The 21,058-nt window shown below is 61.8% G+C and overlaps 3 protein-coding genes across 4 annotated transcripts; 2 read left to right on the top strand and 1 right to left on the bottom strand.

The window, feature by feature from the left end:
• Positions 1-2,039: 2,039 nt before the first annotated feature.
• Positions 2,040-2,981, bottom strand: TMEM203 (transmembrane protein 203). Its single transcript, XM_005527141.3, has one exon. The coding sequence runs from the start codon at positions 2,979-2,981 to the stop codon at positions 2,571-2,573; it is 411 nt and encodes a 136-aa protein (XP_005527198.1). The 3' UTR covers positions 2,040-2,570.
• Positions 2,982-3,374: 393 nt separating this feature from the next.
• On the top strand, positions 3,375-16,463 carry NDOR1 (NADPH dependent diflavin oxidoreductase 1). Of its 2 annotated transcripts, XM_005527142.3 has the most exons (15): positions 3,375-3,494; positions 4,461-4,595; positions 5,082-5,159; positions 5,442-5,539; positions 6,247-6,345; positions 6,920-7,021; positions 7,444-7,650; positions 7,927-8,048; positions 8,869-9,089; positions 9,437-9,544; positions 10,103-10,217; positions 10,641-10,787; positions 11,279-11,397; positions 13,703-13,797; positions 16,259-16,463. In XM_005527142.3, exons 1-15 carry the CDS (start codon positions 3,375-3,377, stop codon positions 16,401-16,403), a joined length of 1,911 nt encoding a protein of 636 aa, XP_005527199.3. In that variant the 3' UTR covers positions 16,404-16,463. The 2 variants fall into 2 exon arrangements, with proteins under 2 accessions (XP_005527199.3, XP_014111710.2); XM_014256235.2 differs by lacking the exon at positions 13,703-13,797.
• A 3,121-nt stretch (positions 16,464-19,584) lies between these two features.
• Positions 19,585-21,058, top strand: LOC148182682 (ring finger protein-like). The gene has a single exon (XM_088065782.1). It carries the CDS (start codon positions 19,902-19,904, stop codon positions 20,847-20,849), a length of 948 nt encoding a protein of 315 aa, XP_087921908.1. The 5' UTR covers positions 19,585-19,901; the 3' UTR covers positions 20,850-21,058.

The raw sequence follows: 21,058 nt of genomic DNA, 5'->3' as shown, positions 1-21,058 counted from the left end.
CACAGGCTGGTGTGCCAGGGCAAATGCCCCAACAAGGTTTGTTCCAGGACTTGGTGGCCCTGGGCACAGCAGGCGGCTCCTCTGCACCAGGCACCAGTCCTGGAAAGGGACACGGGGTGGTCCTGGCTGCCAGACCACCCCTCCAGCCCAGCACCCCCACCAGGGCAGCACAGCCCGTGCCACTGCTCAATGCTGTGCCACCCCTGTGTTCCCACACACCCCAGGAAAGCTGCCTTACCTCGGAGAGCAGAGCTGGGACACGCCGGCCACCGATTCGTCCTCGAGGCAGCAGCAGAACACTGGCAAAGTCACTTGCAGGTGAGGTGGCTGAGGCACACAGGGGATGGATGGGACACACAGGGGATGGATGGGGCACACGGGGGATGGATGGGACACACAGGGGATGGATGGAGCACACAGGGGATGGATGGAGCACACAGGGGATGGATGGGGCACACAGGGGATGGATGGGACACACAGGGGATGGATGGGGCACACAGGGGATGGATGGAGCACACAGGGGATGGATGGGACACACAGGGGATGGATGGGGCACACAGGGGATGGATGGATGGGACACACGGGGGATGGATGGGACACACAGGGGATGGATGGGACACACAGGGGATGGAGCACACAGGGGATGGATGGAGCACACAGGGGATGGATGGGACACACAGGGGATGGATGGGACACACAGGGGATGGATGGGACACACAGGGGATGGATGGGACACACAGGGGATGGATGGGACACACAGGGGATGGATGGGACACACAGGGGATGGATGGGACACACAGGGGATGGATGGGGCACACAGGGGATGGATGGGGCACACAGGGGATGGATGGGACACACAGGGGATGGATGGGGCACACAGGGGATGGATGGAGCACACAGGGGAATGTCCCCCTGTCTTGGACACCACACCCCAGTGACAGAGCTGCTGTTGGTTTGGGACTCACGGCCCAGGCAGCCCCACCAGGGCTGGGCAGCAGGAAAGGGCTCGGTGCCCGTGCAGCACCACAGCGAGGCTGAGGGATGGGATCATCTGTTTGATGTTCTTTGGGTCTGATGAGCCCCTGCCCTAGTTTATTAATTAACTGGTGGTGTGGGAGTGTCCAAAGGCACCATGGGTCCCCAGGAGTGTCCCCTCCTGACTCAGAGGCTTTGCTGCCTGTCCTGCTGCTGTCAGAGACACTGAGCCCACACAGCTCCCAGCCCCACAGCAGTGACACACCTCCTGTGACAGCAGGTGCCACAGCAGCGTGGCCTCTGGGGCCACTGGGGGCGTGTGGCACAACCACAGAGAGGGGTGAGCTGACACTGCTGTGAGCGGGAGGTGACAAGGGGCAGGCGGCTGCCACCTCCCAGGTGACACGTCCTTGGCTCAGGGGAGCCAGCGAGGCTCCGAGTGCAATAACCTGAGCACCTGGGACAGGTGACACCAAGCCCTGGGAGATCACATCCCAACGTGAAACGGGAGCTGAAGAGCACCTGGGAGGCAGGTCCAGGTCTCTGGGTGTGTGAGAATCACAATCTCCTGAGCTGGCAGGGACCACAGGCACCCCAACAATCCCACCCTGGGCATCCCCGTGGCACTGGCACTTCACACACTGCTCTGCTCTTCCACAGGGAACACTGAACTGCTCCTGTTCTCTGGGGGTCTGAGGGCAGTGTTGCACCCCAAGGCTGGGGCTCAGTGTGACCCCCTGTTCAGAACCAGCATCCACCGTGCACGCTCCTGCCCTCCCCACACCCCCATTTCCACATTTAGCAAATGGAGTGAAACACAAAGAAGAAAAATCATATTCCTGTTCAAAAATGCACACAAGTGATCTCAGCATGACCTTACAAAACCCTGCCAGCACACTGAAGGCATGAAGAGAGGAGAGGGGACAGCTGGAAATCCATGAGCCAGCTGCAGGGCAGGGCAGGAGTCTGGGCTGTACCAGATCTACAGCAAGCACCCACCCTCCAGGCAGCGGTTTTAGGTACAACTGCTTTCTAGGCAAAAAGAATTTTATAAATAAACCCAGTCCTTGAACGCATTTTTATTTGAAAATAAAATGACTGTGATGCCCAGCCGTGCTGGGAGGACAGGACAGCGCAGGAGCTGAGGGAGCACAGAGAGGGATGTGCAGCTTTTGGAGAAACGGGATGCTCTGCAACACGGCTGGGGCCCTGCCCCTGTCCCAGCGTGTCACCTGCTCCTCGGCACGGGGACAGCACCGGGAGCACCGGGAACACCGGGAACACCGGGAGCACCGGGAACACCGGGAGCACCGGGAACACCGGGAGCACCGGGAACACCGGGAGCACCGGGAACACCGGGAACACCGGGAACACCGGGAGCACCGGGAGCACCGGGAACACCGGGAACACCGGGAACACCGGGAGCACCGGGAACACCGGGAACACCGGGAGCAGCAGGAGCACCGGGGACACCGGGGACACCGGGAACACCGGGGACACCGGGAGCACCGGGAGCACCGGGAACACCGGGAACACCGGGGACACCGGGAACACCGGGAACACCGGGAGCACCGGGAGCAGCCCCCGGGCCCGGCTCAGTTGACGCGGCAGGCCCGGATCATGAGCAGCTGCAGCAGGATGAACACCGGGGACATGATGAGCCCGTACCAGAGCTCCCGCGTGTGCTCCACCAGCTTCTGGCACAGCAGCATCTCGAACACGAACTTGAGGCTGAGGATGGTGAGGATCCAGAAGAGCCGCAGCACCGCCAGCCGCTTCTCGCCGTCCTGGAACAGCCGCACGGACACGATGGTGGTGAAGTAGGTGCTGAGCCCGTCGGCGGCGAAGAAGGGCACGAACACGATCCACCAGGAGAGCGCGGCGGCCGCGCCGTCCAGCTTGAGCACGAGCAGCACGGAGAAGGCGAGCAGGGCCAGCCCGTGCAGGAAGATCTCGAAGGTGGCGAAGCCGAGCCACTGCACGAGCTCGCGCAGGGAGAACAGCATCGTCCGGGGCTACGGAACCGGCACCGGCACGAGTCACACCGGCACCGGCACCGGCACCGGCACGAGTCCCCGGCCCGGCCCGGCCCCAGTACCGACACCGGCCCCTGACCCGGAACGGCACCGGCACAAGTCCCCGGCCCGGCTCAGCCCGGCCCGGTTCGGCTCGGCTCAGCCCGGCTCGGATCGGCTCAGCCCGGCTCGGTTCGGTTCAGCTCGGCCCGGCTCGGTTCGGTTCGGCTCGGCTTGGCCCTGCTCGGCTCGGCTCGGCCCTGTTCGGCCCGGTCCAGCTCAGCCCGGCCCGGCCCGGCCCGGCCCCAGCACCGACACCGGCCCCAGGCCCGGCCCGGGCTGGCGGCGCGGGGCGATGGCGTCACGGGGAGAGGCGACGAACGGATGACGTCATCAGACGGGGGAGCGGTGCCTGTAGAGTCCCGGAGCCTCAGCCTGGACGATGACGTCAGCGGGAGCTGTCGCGCAGTGGTGACGTCAGCGGCGGGATGGGGCCGGTGCATGGTGAGTCCCGAGCCGGGCCGGGCCTGGCCCCGGGACTGGGGGTGCTCACCTGGGGAGAGAATCCCCGGGGAGCCCCTGGCAGGGCCTGAAGGGGCTCCAGGAGAGCTGGAGAGGGACTGGGGACAAGGGATGGAGGGACAGGAGCCAGGGAATGGCTCCCAGTGCCAGAGGGCAGGGCTGGACGGGATCTTGGGCAGGAATTGTTCCCTGGCAGGGTGGGCAGGCCCTGGCACAGGGTGCCCAGAGCAGCTGGGGCTGCCCCTGGATCCCTGGCAGTGCCCAAGGCCAGGCTGGACGGGATTTGGATCACCCTGGGGCAGTGGGAGGTGTCCCTGCCATGGCTGGGGTGGGATGGGATGGGCTTTCAGGTCCTTTCCAGCCCAGACCAGTCTGGGATTCTGCGATTTTATTTTTTATTATTATGATTTAATTTATTATTATTCTATGGGCACATGGTGATGGCAGCTTTTCGCAGCTCAGCTCCCAGGGCTGGATTCCCTCCAGGCTGGGCCCTTGCTCTGTCAGAGCCTGGCCGTGTGTGCTCACACCTTTGTCTGTCTGTCCCTGAGCCTCCAGCTCTGCCCCAGCCCCTCAGCTCAGGGAGGATTCCCGGGACACACAGGAGGGTAAAACCCAGAGCTGGGGAGCAGCCGATCCTGCGCTCACCCTGTGCTGATGAGGGCAGTTCAGCGGGGCTGATGTGGATTTTGTGGGGACAAGGAGCACAGTCCCTGTGTCCCTGTTTATCCTGTTGGCTGGGACACAGCATCACCCCTGGGTGCTGCACAGGGCTGGGAGGGGAGCCTGGGAGCCGTGTGTCCCCCTGGTGAGTGCCAGCTGTTCCCCATCGCTGCGCTGGCTGTGTGCTGTCAGCCCCTGGGGCTCGGAGCTGCTCGGCCCAGGGCAGCCCCAGCTCCGCCTCCCCTCCCCTGCCCCCGGTGATTTCCCTGCTGCTGTTTTTTGCAGATGGCAGAACGGAGACTGCTCGTGCTCTTTGGCAGCCAGACTGGGACAGCCCAGGACACGGCGGAGAGGGTTGGGAGGGAAGCCAAGCGCCGGCACTTGCGGTGCCGAGTGGAGGCCCTGGACAGCTGTGATGTGGTGAGTGGGACGTGGGGGCTGCTCTGGGCACTGCTGCTTCTGCTCCATCCCCACGGGCAGGGACACCTCCCATGGGACACTGGAATCATAGAACAAGCTGGGTTGGAGCCCATCAGGATCATCAACTCCTGCCCTGCCCAGGACACCCCAGCAACCCCACCCTGTCCCCGAGAGCGTTGTTCAACTCAGACAGGCTTGGTGCTGGTTGCTCCAGGACCTCATCACCCTCACAGGGAAGAATTTCTTCCTAATATTTGACCTAAACCTGCCCTCCTTCAGTGTATGGACATTCCGCCTTGCCCTGTCCCTCCATCCCTTGTCCCCAGTCCCTCTCCAGCTCTCCTGGAGCCCCTTTAGGCACTGGAAGGGGCTCTGAGGTCTCCTTGGAGCCTTCTCTTCCCCAGGCTGAACACCCCCAGCTGTCCTAGCCTGTCTCCAGAGCATTTTGGAGGGTGCTGACCTGACTCTGCCTGTTCGTACCCACAGGCCAACCTCATCCATGAGCCTTTGGTGGTGTTTGTGTGTGCAACCACCGGCCAGGGAGACCCCCCTGACAACATGAAGGTAGGACATGCTCCTGCCCTGTTGCTTTTATGTTCCTGCTGCAGAGCTTTCTCTCCTGAAGCAGCTCGAGCAGGGGTTATTTTTGCTGGGGGAGCTTTGCAGCAGCAGTAGTCACATCCCAGGGAACATGAGCAGGGGGCTCCTGAGGTCGTTGCAGGGGGCACTTCTGCAGAAAGCTGTGCTCTGCACTGTGCTGGGATCCAGGATGAGCAGGGATGCAAGGACAAGCAGGCAGGAAGGTGCCATGGCAGCAGCAGCTCTGGCTGCCTGTGTCCCTCGTAGATGTTCTGGCGGTTCCTGTTCCGGAAGAGCCTCCCTGCCGGCTCCCTGTGCCAGCTGGACTACGCCGTGCTGGGCCTCGGGGACTCCTCCTACCCCAAGTAAGCAGCTCTGCAGCTCCTGGGCAGCTGCTCTTCACAGCTCTGACTGCAATAGAGAGCAGGGTGGCTGCTCCCAGGGGGTAAGGGGAGACAGAGTCTGATTCTGGAGCAGCAGCTCAGACAAAATGTAACTCCCATCAGCCTTAAAAATCCTTGCCTTGCTGTGTCCCTCCTAACCCCCAGGAATTAGGCTTCTGCCTTTTTCTTTCCTCTCAACCTCACCAAGGATGCTTTGCAGCAGTGGGTCAGACATCATGTGTTGATCTTTAATCACAGCCATGGGCCAAGGGAACAGGAGACATCAAACAGAGGTGGCAGTCAGCCCTGTTGGTCCCAGGTCTCTCCCAGAAGATTGTTCCTGTGTGCCTCAAAGAGCTCTACTGGGAGTGCCTGTGCTCTGTGGGGCAGTGAGGGGCTGGAGGGAAGGAAATGTTCTATGGCTCAGGGCACAAGCTGTCCTGGAGGGAAGCTGGACCTCCCCTTGTCCCATCTTGTGGCTGGGCACAGCCTGTGAGGGCCAGCAAGTGGCACCCAGCTGGTTCTGTGGACTGGCACAGGCTGGGGCACAGGCTGGGCAGGGCATGGGCCAGGTCACAGTGCTGCCTCTGCCTGTGTGCTGCTCTGGTAGCCCTGGCAGTGTGTGCTGGTGCTGTGGCAGTGCTTGCTGTGCTGCTGCACAGCCCTGCCCTGTGTTATTCTCTGCTCAGGTTTAATTTCGTTGCAAAGAAGCTGCACAAACGGCTGCTCCAGCTTGGGGGCAACCCGCTGCTGCCAGTGGCCTTGGGAGATGACCAGCATGACCTGGGGTAAGAGCCAGGGTGGGAGGGGTGGCAGGGGAGGCCCGGGGTGCCCCACAGCTCTGTCCTGGGGCTGATGGCAGGGCTGTGTGCTGCTCCCACCGTGGGGCTGCTCCTGCAGCTCTCTGGGAACGTGCTGATCTCTGCTCATAACCCTCTTGTGCCAGGACCTGGGCCACTTGCTTCTCATGACCCCCAGAACATGGCCATGGCCCTGGGGCTCCCTGCTCAGCCCCAGCCCTCTTCAGAGCAGGGCATGCCTGTGCCACACAGCCCTGTACCTGCAAGCATTGCAGCAGCCTCAGCTGTGCTCACCTGGCACGGGGCAAGGGCTGTGGATGGCTCAGGGACACAGTGACCCCACAGGTGCTGCTCAGGGACTGGGATCCTGTTCAGGTATCAGTGGTTGGGTCCTGGAGAGCGAGTGAGGGCTTAGAGTGGCTGGGATGTGTTTCTTCCCAGACCTGAAGTTGGAAGGGAATGGCCTGGGGGAACTGTGGGATGGCTGTTGGGCATGTGCAGGAGTAGCAGGGTTTGATCCTAAAGGGATGATGTTGCTGCAGCCTGAATTTCCCACCTGCAGGCCAGATGCAGTGGTCGATCCCTGGCTCGTGGCCTTATGGGACAAGGTCCTTGCCTTGTATCCTCTCCCTCCTGGCCTTGAGATCATCAGTCCCGACGTGCGGTGAGTGCCGAGGCTGAGCAGGGACTGCTGGGGCTGGCTGGGGTGAAAGGCTCCGCTTCCTTGGCTGTTCTCCAGGGTGCAGATGTCTCTGCTCGGGGCAGGAGCACTCCCCACACAGCTTTTGGTGTCCCCTGTGTCCCTTGTGCTTTGGCCACAGGTGGCCCATCTCTCTCTGGATGGGTGTCCCCTTGTCCCCTTGGGGGTGTGACAGCTGCCCCAGCTGGCTTCTGCCCGTCTGGCTGTCCTGATGTGCCTCTGGCCCTGGCAGAGCGCGTGTGCCCAGCCACGCGTGCTCTGGAGCCTTTGGGATGTGCTCCCGGCAGTCTCCACTGCATTCCCTTACACCGGCCAGCTCCAGGGGACAGGGATAGCGGTGGTGGCACCCCCCAGGTGACCCCGGTGCACTGCTCCCCTCCCCACAGCCTGCCCCCCAGATACACCCTGCGCTACGTGCCCGAGGAGTCCCCGTGGCCCGGCAGGGAGCGGCTGCAGCCGGCAGCGCCCCGGGCAGCTCCCTGTGAGCTCCATCCCTTCGCTGCCCGCGTGCTGTCCAACCGCAGGGTCACGGCACAATCCCATTTCCAGGACGTCCGGCTCATCGAGTTCGACATCGCGGGCTCAGGGATCACGTGAGCATTTTCCTGACTCCCCCAAGCTCTGTCGTGTGGGACCAGGTGTCCTGCAGCCTGCCCTCCTCACTGCTACCTGGGGCTGCAGTCGTGTGGTCACGGTCCCTGCTGTGAGCCCCCATCCTCAGAGTGGGGGTCCCTGCCTGTGTGGCTCCCAGCTCCCTTTGGTGGCGCTGGGAATTTGCCTCCCCTGGTGTGGGTGCTGGTCAGGGTGGCCGTGCTGTGCCTGTGGCTCTGCCCCGTGGCTGTGCTTGGCAGCTCCCCCTTCATCCCCAGGTTCAGTGCAGGGGACGTGGTGATGATCCAGCCCCAGAACTGCCCCGAAGATGTGCAGCAGTTCTGCCAGCTCCTGCGCCTGGAGCCCCACAGACGCTTTGTGCTGGAGCCCACGGAGCCTGGTAGGTCCTGCCTGCAGCTCCTTCCCCTTCCTGCGAGGTAGGGCATCCCCTGGGCTCTGGCCCAGCCTGGAGCTCTGCTGGGAGTGTTGGATGGCTACAGGACACCTGGCTGTCCTTCCCTGCAGTGCTGTGTGTGGATCCTGTGCAGGGCTGCTGGGACTGGAGGAATCCAGCAGTGCCGGGCTCCACCTGGGCCTTGTGCCTTGGCAGCCCCAGCACAGAGTGGGGAGGACCCTGCAGCCTCCTCAGCCCCAGGCCCAAACTGGGAATCCTCTGCTTCCTGTGCCCCAGGGACCTCCTGAGGGGCTCCTGCAGCCACAAACCAGCACAGGCGACCAGAGGAAGCCCTTGGAGGCCCCCCAGAGCTCTTGGTGCCTGCATGGAACAGGGAGAGTTTTTCTCCTGGCCCCTGAGCGCCCATTCCGCCTCCAACTTCCCTGTGTCTGTCCGTGCTGGAATTTTTGCCTGGCAGACAAACCCAAGAGACATTCAGGCTGTTCCTCACACCCCTGGGAGAGACGTGGGAGACATGGACACATGTCACTGCTGGTTATTTCCGCTGCATTGTGTGCAGGCAGGGCGGGAGCCATGTGGATAAGGCATTATCCCAAAGCACCTGCCAAAAGCAGGGGACGGTTGAGCACCACTGACTGTCTCTGTTGCAAACTCGTGGGCTTGAAAAGCAAACTGGGGAGAGCAGGAGGGAGTGGACATGGTGGGAGCAGGGATGGGTGGAATTGGCTCCAGTAGCACGTGGGTTGCCCTGCTCTGGGGACAGCAGGTGCTGGTCCTGAGCTGTCCCCACTGCCTTGCCTTGCAGGCACGTCCCTCCCTCCCCTCCTGCCACAGCCCTGCACCATCCAGTACCTGGTCACACACTACCTGGACATCTCCTGTGTGCCACGGCGCTCCTTCTTCGAGCTCCTGGCCTACTTCTCCACCAATGAGCTGGAGAGGGAGAAGCTGCAGGAGTTCAGCTCAGCACAGGGCCAGGAGGAGCTGTACAGCTACTGCAACCGGCCCCGCAGGACCACGCTGGAGGTGAGGCTGGAGAGGGCAGACCTGCCCCTGAGGGCTGTGCTGGGGCTGAGAGCACCCAGGACACGATCAGCCATCATTTCTTGGTTGAGAAGTTTCCACTTTCTGAAGTGTCCATGGATTTCCACTGGCAGTTCAGACCAGCTCTAGATCCTGGTGGGCTCTTGTGTGGGCACTGTGTGGCTCTGGGGGGCACAGCGCAATGGGACAGGGTGTTCGGTGCTCAGAGGTGCCCGTGCGGTGCCTTTAGCTGAGGGTGTGTGCACAGCTGTGTGGGAGAGCCCCTGGCACCCTGAGGGCAGGCAGGCTGCCTTCTGGGGTCACCAGGCCTCATCCTCTTGGCTTTGCAGGCCTTGTGGGATTTCCCTCACACCACGTGTGCCATCCCAGCTGATTACCTGCTGGACCTCATCCCTCGCATCAGACCCCGCGCCTTCTCCATCGCCTCCTCCCTGCTGGTAAGAGCTCAGCCCTTCTGGCCTCATTTCAGTCTCTGAGCAGAGGGTCTGGCAGGGCCTGGGCTGACTGTTGGTGTAGATGGAGCCTCCACAGCTCAGAGCTTCAGGGCTAGGCCAGCCTTCAGATTGCTCTCCTGCAGCCCTGCAAGTGCCAGGACTGTCCCAGTCCAGCTCAGAGGTCTGGTGTCGCTGTCCCTGGGAGCAGTGGGATGTGCCAGCAGTGTCCCAGGAGCTGGGCAAGGGGAGAGCTGCTCGCTGCTCCTGCCGGGAGATGGCAGTGGGCCCGGCTCGGCTGCCTGCAGGCTCAGCCCGTGCACACCTGCATTTGTCTTCCATGAGGGCTCTTGGGTTGGACAGCCACCATCGCTGATTCCAGCTGTGCAGAGCATTCCTGTAGCAGTGCTTCTCCAGGAAAACCCCCTTCCCCTTCGGAAAGGTTTTGAGCAAGGGTGTGCTCCACTGTAAGTGGCTGTGCCAGGCTAGGACAGGTGTTACAGGGCACAGTTTGACCCTGGAGGAGCTGTGCTGGGGGTGTGCTCATGGCTCTGTGTGGCACAGGCCCATCCCGAGCGGATGCAGATCCTCGTGGCCGTGGTGCGGTACAAGACACGGCTCAGCAAACCCCGCCGTGGGCTCTGCTCCACCTGGCTGGCTTCTCTCAGCCCAGACAAGGGTAAGTGCTTGGACTCTGGAGACTCTGGGGAATCCTGAGTGCTTCCCACAGCAGCCAGTGCTCATCCCTTGGGCCCGTGATGGAGCTGTGTGGGTGATGTGCAGGAGCTGCCTGGCTGGAGCTCCAGCTCCATGGGGAGCACCCTGGCCTGGCAGGATGGTCCTGCTGTCCTTCCTCACTGCTCCCATCCTCATCACAGCACCATGTGCCTCCCCAGCTTACCCTGAACTCCTGGGTTTCTCCCAGCTGCCTGGCCCTGCTGTGGGCTGCTCCTGGTGTCCCGGAGCTGGTAGCTGAGTGGGCACAGCTGTGGGAAGGCTGATCCCTTCGTTCAGAGATCACACCCTGGAGGAGCTGGGTGCCTCTGCAGGCAGGCACAGGGCACTGCTGCTGGGGTGATGCTCGGGGGTCTCTGTTTGACAGGTGATGTCCACGTGCCCCTTTGGGTGAAGAAAGGAGGAATGAAGTTCCCAGATGACCCTGCCATCCCTGTGATCATGATTGGCCCTGGCACAGGGGTGGCACCTTTCCGAGCTGCGATACAGGAGCGGGTGGCACTGGGACGCACAGGTGAGGGACGGGCCTTGCACACACAGGTCTGTGTCAGCAGGTGGAAGGATGGACTGGGGTGTGTGAGGGTTTCACCAGGTCAGGCTTTTCTGCTTTGAGCAGAAGCAGGCTGAGCCCTGGGGCAGGTGAGGCGCAGAGCCTGCTGTGTGCAGCCTGTGTGGTTATTCACAGGCTGTGCTGCAGGGCAGCCCCCTGCATTGGGTCAGGCTCTGCAGAGCTCTTCCTTGGCTCTCTGGGAGTGAACACAGGTTACTGAGCTCAGCTGTGCTGCACCTTGTCCCACCCTCATTGTGTTGGCTCAGGGAACAGGCAGCCCTGGGGGACACTTTCTGCCCCCCTCCTTTTCCAGCAGACAGGGGCCTCTGGTTGCCACAGGTCACTTCATGCTCACGTGGCTGGTGGCTCTGCAGGCCAGGGCTGTCAGCCAGGTGGCACCAGCAGTGCTCAGCACTGGCTGCTCCCAGCACAGCCCTGGTGCTCTGCTCCTGCAGGGAACTGCCTCTTCTTCGGCTGCCGACACAAATCCAAGGACTTCTACTGCCAGACAGAGTGGGAAGAGCTGGTGACAAAGGGCTTCCTGACACTCTTCACAGCCTTCTCCAGGGACCAGGTTAGTGCCCAGAGGAGGAAGGTGGGTACAAGAGCATCTCAAGCAGCGCTGATGGGACTCTGCCAGTGTGTCTGTCCCCTGTGCCTGTTGGCGTGACCTGCGAGGGGTCTGGTGAGGTGGCAGAGTGGGCACCTCGCTCCCCCACACACCTCAGTGCTGGCTGAGTTCCCCTCCTGCCCTGCAGGGAAGTGTCTGGCTAAGTTCAGCTGGGAAGGTTGCTGGGACAAGGCTGGAGAGCAGCAGAGCAGATAAGGCTTTAACCAGCTTTGTTTGGCTGGACCACGTGAGTGATAAAAGGCTCCCAAGCCTCTCGGAGGGTCACCAGACAATAACTTCTTGGTTAAGTACCAGCCTCCTCACAGTGTCCCTCTGGGCCCTGGCTGAAGCTGAGGAGCTTGGCCTCTGTGCCAGCTCTCTGTGAGTCCCTGGAGGAGAGCTCCTCATGGGTATGAGCACACCCAGAACTCAGCCCCTCACTTTGCTTCCTGCTTCCCCAGGCAGTGTCTCTGGTGGGCAGCCCTGATCCCCCCTTGTGGCTGCAGTGCTGTCAGAGAGGCTCTCTGAGCTGGGGATCTGTTTCACTGCCTTCCTCTGTCCCTTGATGGCACTGAAAGCTCACCCCGGCTCTGGAACAGAGATGTGATAAAAAGGGAACGGGGATCTCTCAGTAGCTCAGCTGCACCAGCCCCAGCCCTTTCTCCTGGCTGTGTGCATGTGTTGACATGAATTCAGCATCTTTTATCCACTCACTTGTGAGACAGGAGCTGGGTGCTTCTGTGAAGGCTTTCCAAGCCTTTGATGAACAGGAGCAGCACTGCAGAGCGTTGTTGAATGACCAGTGAAGGGGCACCTGCTGCTCTCTGAATCTGGAGAGCAGCCAGAGGCACCTTCTGCTCTTGCTGACTGTGGAGGGACAGGGCTTCCACTGGAGTGTCCCCTCTCTGCTGCTCCACAGGCCAGAGCAGTTTGTCACCTGAGTCCTCTGCCCCCAAGGCTGACTGGGAGCACGGCCAGGAGGGACGAGCCACATTGGGCTGTTGTGCCTTTGGCTTCAGGAGATACCAGAGCCTTTAACTCATCGTTGTTGTCAGACCCAGCTGAGGGCTGGGATGCTCCATAGAGCAAGGTTTTGCTCTTCTCTCTGAAGTCCCTTTGCAGTGTCCCCTGTCCCAGCACATCTGCCCTCAGTGCAGGCTGGTCCCAGCCAAACGTGGGTGCCCTGAGACATCGTGGCCCCCGTTTGTCACTGGGGTGCTCTGGTTTCTAGGCCCTTAGATGATCCCCTCGGAGCCCAGCCTGGCTGGCAGGGCCTCTGGCAGCACCAAGCTCGTTATGGTTAATGAAGCTGAGGCTGGCTGTGCTGGTGAGGGCACTGCCCAGTGGGAGCCGTGCCCAGGCTGAGCTGGCACTCCAGAGCCATCAGCCAGTGGAGCTGTGGGACTCACAGTGACCAGCTCCTGTGGGCTGGAGCTGCTCAGGGCTGCTCCCACACACATCTCCAGCCTGCAGGAGCTGAGCCACAGCGAGAGCTGTCCTGCCTTTGGGGAGGGGGGCATGGGGAGAAGGCTGTGCCTGTGGCTCAGCAGAATCAGGCGTGGGGGGACGCCCAGCACGGGGCCTGGCCTTCATCACAGTGTCACCTTTGTCACGGGAGCCCTCTGGGCCAGCAGTGAGTTCAGGCACGTTGGCAATGGTGTTTGGGCAGGAGCCAGGGCTGTAGGCAGTTGCTTGGATGCTTGAAGTCTTGTGGATTAACCCTTTGGGAACTCTCCTTGACTGGGCTGTACTGTGCCCAAAGCCAGTCCTCGTCCAGTCCCTAAGCACAGTGGAGGGGCAGGGACTGGGACTGAGGCTGTCCCTCCAAGCTTTCTGCCCTTCCAAGCTGTTTCAGGTCTCCAGCAGTCAAGGGTACAGGGAAGGGTCTGTGTCTTGTAGCAGACTTGGCACAGAGGGGCCACAGAGCCTTCTCTGCCCATGCTGGGAGAAGAGAGGAGAGGGCAGGAGGGAAACCCTCACAGGGCCTCCCCAGGTCAAGACCCTGACCAGTGGACACCAGTGGATTTAGGAGGCTGCTTGGGGCCCAGTGTTCTCCAGTGAAGCTCCTGCTGCTGCACCCATCTCCCACCAGCCCATCCCAGTGCAGACATCGCGTGTGGGGTTCCTCTTCCCCACACTGCTCATTGATCCAGCTGCTTCTCCCAGCGCCTCCAGTTCCAGGGGGCTGTGCTGCCCTGAGCTCCTGCAAACAGCCCCTGCACACAGTCCTGAGAGCAGGAGCTGGGCTCAGTGCCTTGTTTCCCTGCAGGAGGAGAAGGTTTATGTCCAGCACCGCATCCGGGAGAATGGGAGGCTGCTGTGGGAGCTGCTGAGCAGTGGGAATGCTCATGTCTACCTGGCTGGGTGAGTGACAGGTCTCTGCAGGGCTTGGGGGAGCAGGGCAGCTCATTGTTCCTCTCTGTATGTCCTGCTCCAGGAGCCCTGGGCTAAGAGGAACATTTGTCACCTACCCCATGTTCCCATTAGGAGGGGCACAGCTGGCAAAGCTTCTCCAGCCAGTGCCACCTGCCCAGCCTCTGCCCCACAGCACGTGCACACACAGGAGAGGCCTGGTCCTGGTGCTGCTGGGGCTCAGGAGCAGCCTGGGGAGCCTTGGCACATTCTGCCTGGCTCTTTGCTCCCCAGACTGCCTCCCAGGGCAGGGACGAGCCCTGTTGCACCACAGCCAGTCTCCTTGGACAGCAGAGGCCCTCTCCAGGTGCTTGGCTGAGGCTGGCTGCACGTCTGGAGCTGCTGGCCACAGGGTGAGGTCTGGCCTTTGGGGGCAGCTGTGCTGTGAGCTCTGTGCCATCTCCTGGGCAGAGCCCTCAACCTGCCTGCAGTGCAGCGAGAGGCTGCTCCCCACTGCCCAGGGTGAGGCTTGGGAAGTGCTCTGGGCTCCTGGAGCTGGGCAGAGCCTGCCCATGGTGTTTGTGTGCCCCCTGTGCCCCGGGGAGTGCGGGCCTGGGCCCGGCTGTGGACACGAGCAGCGATTGCAGCGGTTCCTTCCCACCTGTCCTTCAGGAGAGCAGGAACTCCCCTGGCATGGGCAGGGCGAGACTGGCCTTGCTGCATTCCTGGGAGAAGGAGATGGGTGTTTACTTCCCGGGCAGTGGAGGCCAGGCCACCCCACTCCATCCTGCACTGCTGCAGCACGGGATTTCCTGGAGCCTCACCCAAACTGCCCTTGGGTCTGGGGTTTGGAGCACTTGTGCCTCCATGCACAGCCCAAGTGCTGAGACTGTTGAGCTCTTGGCTTTGTTCTCTCCTTCCATTCTCTTTCCTACTTTTTGGTGATGGATATCCCCAAAGAGGAGCAGTGTCTTGGAAAGAGCAGGGCTCGCACAGCTGTCCCCATGGCAGATTTTGTGTGGCCATGAGGATGGTATTTTGGACATCAGGGTTGCTGTGAGACTCCCCTTGCTGGGGGCTTTGTCCCTGGTGTGGGGTGTCCCTGAGCCCCCATCAGGCAGGTGGGATCCAAGAGCCTCATCCTGCCTGTACAGGTGACACTGTGCCGATTGCAGAGGACGTTGTTCCTCCTTTCCTGAGCATCCCAAACCCTGCAGAAAGGCTCCCAGGATCACCATGCCTCCCCCTGGCCCACAGACTGAACTGTCACTGGGCTGCCAGGCAGGGAAGTGCAGGTGGGTCATCCTATTTTCCCCCCAAATTCACAGTTCCAGCCAGACTGGGAGAAAGTTGGGGGAAGTGAGTTCTGAGCTGTGTGACCCTGAGCAGCAGCCCTGGGCCATGGGACACTTGTGTCTGCCTTCCCTTCCCTGGCCAGGCGGGCTCTGGGGAGCCAGGGCTGCATCTGCTCTACAATTGTTCCTAGCTTGTGTCACTGAGGGGCAAAAAGGTTGAAAATGTCTCTTTTTTTGAAAAAAAATAGCTATTTGACATGTTTTCCATCACAAAGCCCAGCTCCTTATCTTGTACTTGCATATCAGTGCCTGACTCAGAAACAATTTGAGTCTTCCAAAAAAAGAAGACCTCCTTTCTGGGTATTTTGGGATGTTAATCAGCTTCAAACACAAGTCAGAATTCTGCCTTGTTCTTGGGAAACAGCAAGGACGTTGCCAGATGCTCCTGCCAATTGGAGCAGGCTGGGAAATTTTGTATTAGATTTTTTTTTTTGTCGCACAGGCAGTTCATCAGATGAAACTCTCTCCAGGAAAAAAAAGTCTGAATTTCTGATTTCCCCTAAGAAATAATTGTGCTTGAAAGCGCTGAGTTCTATTTGGGTATTTTCTACACGGGGGCTCGATGTTTTCTCCAGCATTTCTCTGATTTTGAGGTTTGAACCGGCTTTGGTTCCAAATGTCACCATCAAAGCAATCATTCTGGATTTCTTGAGAGCAGGCAGCAGCAGGACGGGAGTGGCTGCTCCTGCCCAGCTGAGGATCAGACATGTTTGACATTGAGTGGTTCCAGAGATGAAAGGACAGGCTCCTGCCCTCCTGCTGATAAATTCCTGCATGTTGCCCGTGGCTCTCTAATGAGGATGCTGGCAAATGGAGCTGTGTGGGGCAGCGTTTGGGCTCCTCCTCATCACAGTGGTGCTGTGATGGGCTCTGGGGCCCGTGGCCGTGTTTTTGCCTGCCCGTGCCTGTGCTGGGGAGCCCTGGGGATAACGGCCCTGCTCTCAAGGGAGGGGTAGGAGCTGCCTCTCAGGCCTGTCATTACCCTGTGCCAGGCAGCCTCTGGCAGGATGGGGCAGGTTCCCACTGCCCTGTGGGCCTGGCCACAGGGACTGCTGATTGCTGATCCCGGAGCGCTGGGGCTGCTGCTCTGCCTCCATCGTGTCCTGCTCTCTCCCCAGGAACGCCAAGGAGATGCCAGCGGCGGTGGCTGAGGCCCTGCAGTCGGTGCTGCAGCTGGAGGGTGGCCTGTCCCCCTCGGAAGCACAGGAGCATTTAACAGCCCTGGAACGGTCCCAGCGCTTCCAGTCTGAAACCTGGTCGTGATCCTGGCTCCCTGCCTCGCCCTGCCCACAGCCTGCCTGAATAAAGGAGCCAGCAAAGGGATCTGCCTCTGGCATCTTTCTTGGGCTGGGATTACCCCAGCCAGGATGGGGGTGGATTTATCCAACCAGCCCCTCCCTGACAGCACCAGGGGGACCCCATCTCCTGGGGGGCTTGGCTCCCTGTGCCCACCCCCCACCAGAGCAGGGGCCAGAGGTCTCTTGGGGGAGCGTGGGGTCCCTGTGTGGGGTGGGTGGCACCCTAGGGCTCTGCTGGAGCTGTGGCTGCTGGTTGTGGCAGGGCCAGAGGAAGGGAAGTGTTGCATGGGAGTCTCTCCACCCTGGCATTACTCAGCAGCGCTTGCTGCAGGAGGAGGCTGCCCGGACAGACCTGTTCCCCCTGTCTCCAGTGGCCAAGGCCAGCAGGGACAGGCACAGGAGATGCCTCAATGCCTCTGTCTCTGCTGCCAGTTCATCATCATGAGCCTGCTGAGTTATCCCCTTCCCCGAGTGCCTCCTCAGCTGCATTTCTCCTCCAGCCCATCCTGGGAGCTGCTTCCAGTCCTTTCCCTGCAGCCTTGAGGCTCTGCACCCTCCTGGCCCTGCCCGTGCCCCAGTGGGACCAGTGCCACCACCTTCCTCCCCCAGTTCAGCGAACTCGGTGCCACTGTGTAAATAGCAATTAGGAGCCAGGGCATGAATCAGCAGGGACATTCCCTGGGAGCAGGCTGGGACAGGAAGGGACAGCAGTGCCACGCCACACCTGTGACCCAGCCACCCTCCCACGGCCGAGTCACGGGGTCCTGCAGGGGCGAGCAGTGCCCGGGACAGTGAGGGGGAGCAGGGGGATTTGGGGACTCCCCATCCAACTCTGAGCAGCTCTTGCACTTGCAGACCCTGCCATGTGCCAGGGCCAGTGCAGAGCTGCTGCATGGCAGTCATCAATCATCCTGCTGCCACCATCCCCTCACCTGGGGCACTGTCCAGGTGGAAACCTGGAAGGAAACCTGGAAAGAAGCTTCAGGTGCTGCAAGCTGCCTGTGGGACACGGCAGAGAGAGGTGGCCCAGCACAGGGAGCAACCTGGGGGATAGAGAGTTGGGCTGAGGCAGCACAGGGCCGGATTCTATGTTCCTGTTCTGGGAACTGTCCTGGGGTAGTGCAGGGTCCGTGCTGGGGGGCTCTGCTGGGGTCTGAGCTGGGGGGCTGCACTGGTGGAGCACGGGGCAGCAGTGTGAGCAGCAGTGTGAGCAGTGTGAGCAGCGTGAGCAGCAGTGTGAGCAGTGTGAGCAGTGTGAGCAGTGTGAGCAGTGTGAGCAGTGTGAGCAGTGTGAGCAGCAGTGTGAGCAGCAGTGTGAGCAGTGTGAGCAGCAGTGTGAGCAGCAGTGTGAGCAGTGTGAGCAGCAGTGTGAGCAGCAGTGTGAGCAGTGTGAGCAGCAGTGTGAGCAGCAGTGTGAGCAGCAGTGTGAGCAGCAGTGTGAGCAGTGTGAGCAGTGTGAGCAGTGTGAGCAGCAGTGTGAGCAGCAGTGTGAGCAGTGTGAGCAGCAGTGTGAGCAGTGTGAGCAGTGTGAGCAGTGTGAGCAGCAGTGTGAGCAGCAGTGTGAGCAGTGTGAGCAGCAGTGTGAGCAGTGTGAGCAGTGTGAGCAGTGTGAGCAGCAGTGTGAGCAGTGTGAGCAGTGTGAGCAGTGTGAGCAGTGTGAGCAGTGTGAGCAGCACTGTGAGCAGTGTGAGCAGTGTGAGCAGTGTGAGCAGCAGTGTGAGCAGTGTGAGCAGTGTGAGCAGCAGTGTGAGCAGTGTGAGCAGCAGTGTGAGCAGTGTGAGCAGTGTGAGCAGCAGTGTGAGCAGCAGTGTGAGCAGTGTGAGCAGCAGTGTGAGCAGTGTGAGCAGTGTGAGCAGTGTGAGCAGTGTGAGCAGCAGTGTGAGCAGTGTGAGCAGCAGTGTGAGCAGTGTGAGCAGTGTGAGCAGTGTGAGCAGTGTGAGCAGTGTGAGCAGTGTGAGCAGTGTGAGCAGCAGTGTGAGCAGCAGTGTGAGCAGTGTGAGCAGCACTGTGAGCAGTGTGAGCAGTGTGAGCAGCAGTGTGAGCAGTGTGAGCAGCACTGTGAGCAGTGTGAGCAGTGTGAGCAGCAGTGTGAGCAGTGTGAGCAGCAGTGTGAGCAGTGTGAGCAGCAGTGTGAGCAGTGTGAGCAGTGTGAGCAGCAGTGTGAGCAGTGTGAGCAGTGTGAGCAGCAGTGTGAGCAGCAGTGTGAGCAGTGTGAGCAGTGTGAGCAGTGTGAGCAGCAGTGTGAGCAGTGTGAGCAGTGTGAGCAGCAGTGTGAGCAGTGTGAGCAGTGTGAGCAGTGTGAGCAGCAGTGTGAGCAGCAGTGTGAGCAGTGTGAGCAGTGTGAGCAGTGTGAGCAGTGTGAGCAGTGTGAGCAGCAGTGTGAGCAGCAGTGTGAGCAGTGTGAGCAGCAGTGTGAGCAGTGTGAGCAGCAGTGTGAGCAGCAGTGTGAGCAGTGTGAGCAGTGTGAGCAGCAGTGTGAGCAGTGTGAGCAGTGTGAGCAGTGTGAGGAGCAGTGTGAGCAGTGTGAGCAGTGTGAGCAGCAGTGTGAGCAGCAGTGTGAGCAGTGTGAGCAGCAGTGTGAGCAGCAGTGTGAGCAGTGTGAGCAGTGTGAGCAGTGTGAGCAGCAGTGTGAGCAGTGTGAGCAGCAGTGTGAGCAGTGTGAGCAGTGTGAGCAGTGTGAGCAGCAGTGTGAGCAGTGTGAGCAGTGTGAGCAGTGTGAGCAGCAGTGTGAGCAGCAGTGTGAGCAGCAGTGTGAGCAGTGTGAGCAGCAGTGTGAGCAGTGTGAGCAGCAGTGTGAGCAGCAGTGTGAGCAGCAGTGTGAGCAGTGTGAGCAGCAGTGTGAGCAGTGTGAGCAGCACTGGCCACAGAGATGACTCCACTTGTGCCGGGCAAGGAGAAGAGGCGGCTGCGGGCCCAGCTCCTCCCCAGCTCCGGCGGGAGCTGATTGGAGCGGGCATGGCCGCCTGCCCCGGGCTCCCGGCATCGGAGCCTCTTCCAGAAGCTGACAAACCAGACTGGGCAGAGCCGGGCTGGGGCTCAGCGCTGCCTGGCCCGCGGCAGGAGGCTGTGCCTGCACGGCCGCCCCTGTGGCACAGCGGGCAGCACCCGGTGCCCTCTGCTCTGGACCGTGGCGGGTCAGTACTGCGCTGGTGCTGGGGAGGAAGAGGAGGAGGAGGAGGAGGAGGAAAGGGCTGTTGGATGCTCACGGTGCTGCCCCTCTTGGGGCGGCCTCTCGGTGAGGGCGATGCGGCTGCACCCGGCGTCAGAGGCTCCTGAGCCGCTGCTCTGGGAGCGCTCCCCAAACCGCACCGGGGGGATCTTGGGACTCTGTGCTGCCTTCGAACCCTTCAGGCAGCCTTGCTGAAGGAGCCTCCTGCCCTGGAGCAGCACCCGCGTCCCGCAGCCAGCCCCGAGGGTCACCGTGAGGCCGGGGGCGAGTGGGGCGGCTTCTGTGGCCGCCCTGATGGAGCCGGCGGCGGGCGAGGAGGCAGAAGCCGGCCCGGGGCTGGTGCAGGTGCCCGCTGGGGAAGGCCGTGCCGGGCAGAGGGACGAGAGCGAGACCGTGGGGTCGGGGGGCCCCGGGGAGCCGCCCCGAAGCTGTGGAGATGCTGCCTGGGGATGCTGGGACCTGCCCGCGGCCGAGGATGCCAGGGAGCCGCTCCTGCCCGGGCATGAGGAGCCGCCTGCCCGCGGTGCCTCCCTGCCTGCGGGGCACGATCCTCCCGCTGCCGACAGCACCGGGCCCGGCCTGCCCCGCGGGGAGAGCCCATCGCCCATCGAGAGAGCGTCCAGCTCCATCCCGAGCCTGTTCGGCGGCGCAGAGGAGGCTCGCAGCGATGGGGCGGCGGCAGAGCCGTGCCCCGAGCCGGCGGGCAGCGAGGACGAGTGTCCCATCTGCACCGAGCCCTACGACGAGCGGCGGCACAAGGCGGCCGTGCTGAACTGCAGCCACGGGCTGTGCCGCTCCTGCCTGCGGGCCATCATGGACACGGCCACCGAGGCCGAGCTCGGCCGCGTGCGCTGCCCCATCTGCCGCCAGAAGACGCCCATGCTGGAGTGGGAGATCTGCAAGCTGCAGGAGGAGCTGCTCCTGCTGCACTCCCAGCCCGGCTCCCCCGGCGCCCTGGCCGCCTCCCGGCCCCCTGCCCTGCCTGCCCGGCGCCCGGGCCTGGCCGGTGCCCTGGAGCATCGCTTCCAGGTTCGCTTCCACACCAGCCGCATGTTCGGGTGCCTGCCCTGCGTGCGGTACCCGCCCTGCCTCATCCGCGCCCTGGCCCGGCTGGAGCGCCGCTGCCGCTGCTGCTACCTCGTGCTGCTGGCCCTGCTGCTGGCGGCAGAGATGCTCAGCCTGCTCCTCATCTTCCTCCCCATCGTCCTCATGGTGATGCTGTTCCTCATCCTGGACAAATAGCGGTGTCTGTGAACCCTGGGGCTGAGCGCGGCCCTGCCCGTGCTGCGGTGCCAGCTGGGGCCGAGCCTGTGACCCTGGTGCCTGGGACAGCTGCTCTGCCAGCGAGCCCCGGCGGGTGAGGCACAGCACGAGCAGGAGCAGAGGGAGGTGACCCTGGAGCTGGGCACCGCCAGGTGCCACATCAGTGCCGCAGCCAAGGGACAGATGGA

This window comes from Pseudopodoces humilis, chromosome 22, assembly GCF_049639895.1.
Source record: "Pseudopodoces humilis isolate 2021_Gansu_Grassland_sample_001 chromosome 22, ASM4963989v1, whole genome shotgun sequence".
Classification (NCBI taxonomy): domain Eukaryota; kingdom Metazoa; phylum Chordata; class Aves; order Passeriformes; family Paridae; genus Pseudopodoces; species Pseudopodoces humilis.
This window is presented reverse-complemented; position numbering and strand designations above follow the sequence as displayed.

Excerpts from the sequence above, each read along its gene's own strand:
- TMEM203 (XM_005527141.3), bottom strand. The coding sequence starts at position 2,981 with ATGCTGTTCTCCCTGCGCGAGCTCGTGCAGTGGCTCGGCTTCGCCACC.
- LOC148182682 (XM_088065782.1), top strand. The coding sequence starts at position 19,902 with ATGGAGCCGGCGGCGGGCGAGGAGGCAGAAGCCGGCCCGGGGCTGGTG.
- NDOR1 (XM_005527142.3), top strand. The coding sequence starts at position 3,375 with ATGACGTCATCAGACGGGGGAGCGGTGCCTGTAGAGTCCCGGAGCCTC. Across the intron at positions 7,651-7,926 it reads ATCGCGGGCTCAGGGATCAC|GTTCAGTGCAGGGGACGTGG; the intron begins GTGAGCATTTTC and ends CTTCATCCCCAG. Across the intron at positions 13,798-16,258 it reads GCTCATGTCTACCTGGCTGG|GAACGCCAAGGAGATGCCAG; the intron begins GTGAGTGACAGG and ends CTCTCTCCCCAG.